The sequence below is a fragment of the Coffea eugenioides genome, chromosome 1 (assembly GCF_003713205.1).
Source record: "Coffea eugenioides isolate CCC68of chromosome 1, Ceug_1.0, whole genome shotgun sequence".
In the NCBI taxonomy this organism is placed as follows: domain Eukaryota; kingdom Viridiplantae; phylum Streptophyta; class Magnoliopsida; order Gentianales; family Rubiaceae; genus Coffea; species Coffea eugenioides.
This window is the reverse complement of record NC_040035.1, coordinates 33,149,142-33,157,585: the sequence shown is the minus strand read 5'-3', so window position 1 is coordinate 33,157,585 and position 8,444 is coordinate 33,149,142. Positions and strand designations below refer to the sequence as shown.

Genomic DNA, 8,444 nt, shown 5'->3' with positions numbered 1-8,444 from the left:
AAGGATCATTAACATGGGACATGAGGAAGTTCAGTATGTATGTCGGGTAGGAATCTTTAATAAGGATGAGTTACGCTTGGGACCGGGACCGAGACCTCCGAGTGCGAGGAGCCCAGAGGACCGGGTGCTGCGTAAGCGGGCGATTCGATATCGGAGGAGGCTTGGGGAGCCTTATAGTTTGTATTCCCCTTTTGGACAGGTGTCGCGCCGACCCTGTGAGTGCTGGTATACCTATGGCTATCCTGACGAGGTTGTTTTAGCGATGGATGACGAGCGTTATCACCTAGGCAGGACAGTTGAGACTTTGAGGGCGCAGCTGGAGGAGGCTAGAGAGTTTAGCCGTTGGCAGGCGTTGCGCGTTAGGGACCTGGAGCGGGATCTCTGACACACACACCAGCACCTCTTCGCTTTGAGGTTGCAGCTTAGGGAGAGGGCTCGGAGTATTACGTTTGACTGTGGGGTTTTACTAGACATGGCCGCGGAGGCACCACCACGAGCTACTGGTCCAGAGCAGTTAGGCGAGATAGATACTTTAGGTTCCGTTGGGAACCGGGGCCCTAGGGGAGGTGATTAGGGTCACTTTTGTATTATGAGTAGCTGTAGATTACTTTTGCTAGGACTGGCATGGCTACTTTCTTTGGTTATTTGGTGGACTGACTAGATTTTGGAGCCGGAGTGCTCGTGTGCATAATGGGTTTTGTACCGACTGGAGGTCGGGTACTTTGTATATCTTTTGGTGTGATTTTGTAAATAAATGTATATATTCGAGTCGTATCTTTTGGTACCTACGCTTTTGCGTGCTTTTCGTGTATTTGTTGTGTTTTTCTTTTGTTTCTAGTTGGAGTATTACGCACACGATAGGTGTGGATCTATAGACTTTTGCACCACCTGATTGGTAAGTGTTGGAATTTGCTCTACTTGAACTACTTGGGACTGACCTCGAACTACCTGAGATTGATCTTGAGTTGCCTGAGACCGACTAGACTGAACTTCCTTGAGACGTGACCCTGTTAGGCGAGTGTGTTCATACGTACTCTTAATGGACCTAATTTCACGGAATATATGGTATGTGACCTGTAGGTGGACTTGAATTTTATGACTATTTAAGAATGTGAATTGCTGGACAGAGGTTAGGCCAGTGTGTTCCTACCTATACTCATGATCCTTGAACTTGAACTTGTACTTTTATTTGTGTTCATGCTCCCTGAACTTGTAATATTTGACCCTGTTTTTGAACTTCTTTGTACTCGTGCCCCCTGAACTTGAAGTAATTGACTTTGCTTTTGAACTTATTTGTACTCGTGTGGTTGTAGACCGGCTACTACTCCTCTGTAGCGGTTGAACTGAACCTCTCTGATGAGGTATTGCCTGTAGTGTTACCAAGCACCGCCATTTACCTGGCGAGGCATACCTGTTGTGTTCCCAAGCACCATCAGGGATGAAATTCTTGAACTGAACCTCTCTGATGAGGTATTGCCTGTTGTGTTACCCAACACCGCCATTTTCCTGGCAAGGCATACCTGTTGTGTTTCCAAGCACCATCAGGGATGAAACTTTGACTTGAAACTCTCTGGTGAAGTTTAGCCGTTGTGCTAACTTGTTGTGTTATAAAGCACCACCAGGGTCAATTTCTTGAGCTAAGATCCTCTGGTGAAGCTTAGCAGTTGTGCTAGCTTGTTGTGTTATAAAGCACCACCAAGGATGAAAATTTGAACTGAGGTTCTTTGGCGAGGTATAGCCGTTGTGCTAACCTGTTGTGTTATAAAGCACCGCCATGGACAAAATCTTGCATCTGAGACTCTGGTGAAGTATAGCTGAGTGCTAGCTTGTTGTGTTTTCAAGCACCACCAGGGGTAATTTCTGACCTGAGATATCGTTATGTCCTGAATTGTTTTTTCAAATATCAGGGACTTTAAGTCCGATTTCGAGCTCTTTTTGTATATGTATCCAGTTACTCGTCTGACTATCTATTGGATCAAGATTATTTGATAAGTTGGATTGAAGTACTTTTAGTACTTGATCATGATGAGTGATTCTTAGTATATGATTGACCTTTGAGATACTTGATCTGATTAGTATTTGATTATGATAAGCGAGATTGAAATGATTCTTAATGCGTGATTGACTTTCGAGAACTATTTTGATCTGATTAGTACAAGTTGGAATGTCGAGGACGACATTCTTTTAAGGAGGGAAGTTGTAACGCCCCGAGACAGAAGAAAAGGGAGAAATTTTTGGTGAATAGTGTTTTGTGGGGAATTCGGCCAGAAGCCGTGCAAATTCCTTATATTTTTCTTAAAAATTCCCTTTTCTTTGATAAATACCACTTTATAATGGCCCTACTACTCAATCACCCCACAATAAGTGCCAATGAACCAAGAAAATAGGGTTTCACACTTCGGTTTCAAGATTTGAGCAAATTAGGGTTTTCGCGATTTTTCCGCCGGATGAATTTTCGGTACGGAGCAAGGATTAAGTTTGGGGATTAAAAGTGACTTTTAAATGAGAAATAATATGTGACTAGTAGCAATGATATAAGGTTAGTGAATGGGAAGTAAAAACCCTAGTACGTGAGTTTTTAAGAAAAACGGCGCGATCCGGCGGGTCCCGCGCATTACCGATTGAACGCACTGCTTGACCACCATTTTTCTTACCCAACAAGTTTGTTGACTTTTGTACATAATATCTTCTTAAATTGCAGCAAGGTTGACCGAAATTAGTGGCCAAGAAAGGCAAGAAAGAAAGAGAAAAAAAAGAGGTGGTGGTGGTGACACTTGTCACCACCTCATGGCTTCTTAACCAAGACAATTACCATCCATTTAACCCCAACACTTAGCCAATTTCTTCTTCATTTCTGCTGCTGCTGGCCGAGAGAGAGAGGAGGGAAAACACCAAAGGAAAACATTTCATTTCATCTTCAAATCCAACAACTTAGTGAGAAAACAAACAAAATAAACCGATTAAACTTGTTCTTGAGTGACTAGTTAGTGACTTGTGGTGTGATTTTTGAAGGAGAGAGCTTGAGCTACTCTTAGTGACCTTTATTCAAGGTAAGAGAGTTTATCTCTCTAAGTTTTGCTTTCAATTTTGTTAAATTAAGCTTAGTAGTTTGATTTTGTGGTGGAATCATGGATGATTAGCATGTTTTAGAAGTTTTTTCCAATTTATTTGATGAACTAGGGATTGTGAAAATTCTGCCCAAATGGTTGTATGATGCTTATATGTTGCAATTGAGGTTTTATAAGGTGTTGTGGTAGTGATTAGACCAAGAAATTAAGGAAAGTTGCACTAGAAACTCAAAATTCCAAAATCTGGAAAATTTGCTCAACATTCTGTCTGAATTTGTATCTGTATGTTAGAGGCTGTTTTGGCCTTAGGTCAAAGAAGAAACGTTGTAGAGAATGGCATTTTATAGGTGCCTACAAAATTTCAGCTCAATCGGAGTAACGTAGGACGTGAAAAGTCCAAAATACCCTTACTGTTTTCAGTATTTCCCAGTAGTCCGTTTCTTCAGTTCAGTCCAGTTTATCACGTTTTTTGACCAGGATTCATTCTGATTTAGCTCTGGCCCAAAACATGAAAGTTGTAGTGTTCTGTATTAGCTTTAAAATGCCTCTAAGAACACCTGATTCGGACTTGTGTGGACTGAGTTATGACCATTACAGTGTTCTGCGTTTAAACAGCCGACGAATTGGTTTCTGGTTTAGTAATTTGAGAATTTGACCCAGTTACATTAGAAACTGGACTAAGTGACCTTCATGAACATTGTAGCCTTGTGTCTTAATTTCGAAACGGCATAGGTTTCGTCTTAATCCGATAAGTGTAGCTTCGGATATGTTATTTCTGCATTCGTACGTCAAATCTGTCTTGTGCTAAGTTGAATTTCTGCATTTGTTATCATTGTAATTCTTGTTATTATGATATTGTGAGCCTATGGAACGGCTCTTGTCATGAATTGCTTTTATGTGTGTTGTTGGGTTGTGTTTGAGAAAAATAATGAAGTCTAAATGGCTGGAAAATTAGGTAAACACAAAGGGCATGCTGCCCGAATTTTTACTTGAGAACTAGAAAACTATATTAGCGACTTGAGTGAAGGTTAAGTATTTATCACTTGAACTAGCAAGGACCTTTGCTACTTGGTTATCGAGGGTTATACGTTAAAAACCTAAACGAACTTGTACTCTTGAGGAAAGATATAATGACCAATGTAAACTCGTTTTCCTTGTACTATCGACTTAAATGATATGTCCCGGTAGTTTCCAAGAGCTTAAGAAGTAATTGACTATGGCTCCAGTTATGGTCAAAGATCGTGTAAACCATGTTGTACCATTTGCATTTCCGCGCACGCGCACGTGCATTTCTCAACCGTTTTAGCCATTTTGGACCGTTTAGGATTAATTTTGTTATTTTGTTACCATTCCAGCCGTTTCGGCCAATTTCGACTATATTCGATCGTTTAAGTTATAAATTGCTACTGTATAACTGTTTCACTTATGTGCGCATATAATCTGTCCTGTTTTGCACTGTATGTTTGACCTTAAAAGAGACTGAATCGGCCCTTGCTCAAAACAGGGAACTTGTAGATACATGAGTTAGCTGGTTACCTGCAAAATTTTCAGATTGACCGAGATATCCTTGACTGGCCTTAAGCCCTGTTTCACGTACAGTTTCTACTTTCCTCTAAGAATTCGAGTTTTGACCTTGAAAATGTATGATTTGGCTTTGGAGGTCTGCATAAGAGATGTTGGGATATGTCTTAGCTTTGTAACGCCACAAGATTTGTTTCAAGTGGATAAGTATAGCTTTACTTGTGATTAAAATGCCAAAGGTGATAGGAACTTGCTGGTTTTAGACTTTCTTTCGCTTGACATGGTCATTGTAATCTAGGGCTTGAACTTGAGCATGACAATGAGGTATGATGGATAGTTCCTGCGCTGTGATTGGTGAGTGATCCCTCCACTACTTCTCAAAGATTACTTTTGCCATGATTCTTGCATTGATTGCACAATTGCATATCATTGTGTTTGTGTGTGTGCCATGACATAATTGGCTCCAGTGAGTTCCTGGAAAGTCTTGTGCTTAGAACCAATGTCTCCACTATTGTTTACACATTCTTTGGAGCACGATGGCTCCTTACTTCTGTTTCATGGTTACTTGATCTAAACGAGCATTGGGTATTTAAGTACAAGAACTTCACTGGCTCACATGAACAATAAATGAGCATTTGATTACTGCATCATGACATCATATCAATGCTTTATTGTGAAATATACTTGGCCGTTGATTTTACTGGTCACTCGCTGAGCTTCTAGCTCACCCCCTATTATCTTCTTCTCCCCACAGGGATCGAGGTAAAGGAAGAACTTGTATTTGGATCTTTGTGTGGCTGGATGGCGTACATCTTGTATAGTTTAGTTTTGGTTTTGGTTTATGTACTTTTGGGCCTGTATAAATATTTGGAATTGAATCGGATGTAAATCTACATTTTACGCTTAGAATTAGTTTCCGCTTCGCTTATGATATGTAATTTTGGAGAATTGGATGTATCATTTGAGTTGTACCTTGTAATTTACTTGAGGAATGTAGTAAGTGAGTGAGTCCCGGCGAGAGTTGGGCAGGCGGTCCGCTAAACCCTTTGGTTCGCCTTAGGGGGAGGTGGGGTCGTTACAGGTTTGCTGTAAGTGATTGGACTTCTAGACTTCTCGGCTAGCTAAATTCCATTCACTGCAAAGGTTTACTACAAATGATTTATTAGACACAATCATTAGGGATAATTGGACGAAGTTGGCTAGATAGGTGTTACTATTCAAATTCTGCTACTTCAACTTCATGTATTTTGGTTTAAGGTCTAAGTTGAAAAATTGTCTTTTTAGCTATCTTTACTGCTTCCAACCATTCTAGAACCAGGATGGTTAAAACAAAATTACTGCTAATTATTAAAAAATTTATAGCATCAAGTTTTAGCCATCAGTTCATCCCCTTTTCTTAGTTTTTGGGTTTGCTCAACATAGGTATTGTTGTTTGGAACCATCTTTTATCCATTTGAAGACAAATCATAACAATCAATTGACTTAGCTTTTTAAATTTTTTTTTTTTTGTTTTTGCTTTACTTGTATTTGTGGTAGGAACAGGATTCATTGGAAGTGTGTTACATCTCCTAATTAGAATCTCCGCCGAGGTATGTTGAAGCTGTATTTGTTTACATTGAAATTTGTCATAATTTGTAAATAACCTGTGATATGCGTATAACTGCTTTTTGTGCACATGTTAATATATTTAATTAGGTCATACTAATGCATTAACAATGTCAGCCTCATATGTGTGAGGAAAAGTTTTGCAGGGAATATTTGGAATAAGGTAACCAAAATTTTATCCTTTCTGCTGAATCTTTTAAATTCTTTTGATATACATGTCGTTAGTTCTAGAATTGATTTTGGTGTTAGTGTGTATTTAGTGATACTAATTTGGTTTGGTGATAAATTTCATTCATTTATGTATTTGGTTATATATATGATTGTCCGATTTCTAGGAATATTTGATTCATTTGGTAGTAGTTTGACCTTTGTACTGCTGATTTATTATGGTGATAAAGTTGATTCATTTATGCGATCATGTGATAATTGATTTTGGTAGTTTGATCTTCTGCTATGAAACTTATAGTTTGTCTTAAACTTATGTTTGATAATATGTTTATTTTCTCTTACATTCTGCTAAACTTATAGTAATTGAGTAGTCTATAGTGTTTCAATAGAATTCGTTAAAGCTTTCATTCCTAACTTCCTTAACAAAGCATTAGAATTCAACCAAAATTTAGATACATACTTTATCAGTATTGCACTACAAATTATGCCACATAAATAGTTCCAAAATTCGATTGAAGTTGGAGTTGTTTTATCACCAATTGACTAAAACTATAGCAAATTTAGTACTGCAAAAAAATTATACAGACAAACATATTCTTATCATTTGAAAATCCTTGTAAATACTTTATTACAATTTTAACAAAAACAAAGCTCCCAAAGTAGTTTAAAAAGGATCTTAATTTATACAAGTTAATAACTTCAATTTCTAATAATTTGTAAAATCTTTGCCTACTTAATTTATTAGCTATTGCAACAAATGAAATGATTGTTAGACGTTATCATATAGTAGCATTGACAAAATTGACCAAAACTCATTCTTATATAATATAAGGACATCTATGTATTTTTGGAATGAGGGATTATTTTGCAATCGTTAGTGCATTAGGTACAACTTATATGAGCATATGTGTTGGTGTAATTATTGAAATGGTGTCATAGTGCAATAAAAATAAAGAGATGTTGCAGCTATTCATTCAATTGTCTGAAACAACTCATAATAATACCAATGTATGAGTTCTCATGTCTGAATCCCTTATCTTTGAAATAGCTTCCACACCAGCAATATACGATCACTATTTACATCTCAATTAAACAGCCAAAAACATAGGTATTATCCATGCATTTCCTTCTACTTATATTAAGTAGGATTCGGCTAATATGCATTATTATCTACAACAGTTTTGTTAATATTACTTAATATGCGTTGTTATTATACTCTTATCTTCAATCACTTGCTCACCTTGCAAAAATATTGATGATATGTACCGATAGGTTCTTGATAAAAAATAACTTGGTCAATATGGAAATAATTTCACTTCAACCACTAAAAAATTCTCTTTAGTCACAGGCATCAAATACCCGCGCATAGTCTTTGTTATACGACAAAGAAAACCGCAAGAAAAGTACGAGCAACAAATGGCATGAAATCAAGGATCAATAATGCAAAACGAGGACGTGGAAGTCGATAATTTCATTCTGGGTGGTATCATTGTAAGTATAGATTATTGCTGTAACTATTCCACGGGCCAATCGAAAAGCCCCAGAACCACCTACTATTGCCATCTCCTTGTACTTCTGGAAGAAGGGATAATCACCTAGAACGCTAAGGGCGCTACCATTGAACTTGCCATCGTTGAATGCCAAGTTCATGATGACAATTTGGGAAGCATCTTCCTCTTTCGAAGCCGAACTGGTTATGCCATGGGCGTGACTGATGATCTTGGAACTGGGCTCAGGTCCCAGTGTCATCGGGTCATCGAAGACATAGGTTGGCCCGAACATCGTGGGTGATTTGCTTTTTTATTACCAAAGCCTAAAGACTTTTAGGATAGTTTACTAACCTTCATTCACAGGAAATCACAAAAGTTGGTAACTTATGTGGTTCCTGAGGAGACTAATATCCTAACTCCAAACCTCCCAGACACCGTTATGGGACTTGACTAGCCTATGCAGCTTAGCTGCTACAAAGGAATAAAGACCTCCCACTAAAGCCAGCATGACCACTTGAGCAATTAGTACAGATGTGGGGCTCTCTGCAGTTACCCTGTCATGAACATAAAAGTGAAGCTCTGCCAACTTCTC

At 38.3% G+C, this 8,444-nt stretch overlaps 1 protein-coding gene across 1 annotated transcript; it reads right to left on the bottom strand.

Moving 5' to 3' along the window:
- Positions 1-7,796: 7,796 nt before the first annotated feature.
- On the bottom strand, positions 7,797-8,144 carry LOC113770685 (dirigent protein 19-like). Its single transcript, XM_027315229.1, has one exon. The coding sequence runs from the start codon at positions 8,142-8,144 to the stop codon at positions 7,797-7,799; it is 348 nt and encodes a 115-aa protein (XP_027171030.1).
- Between the last annotated feature and the right edge of the window lie 300 nt (positions 8,145-8,444).

Bases quoted from the DNA above. Each gene is read 5' to 3' on its own strand.
- LOC113770685 (XM_027315229.1), bottom strand. From the start codon at position 8,144: ATGTTCGGGCCAACCTATGTCTTCGATGACCCGATGACACTGGGACCT.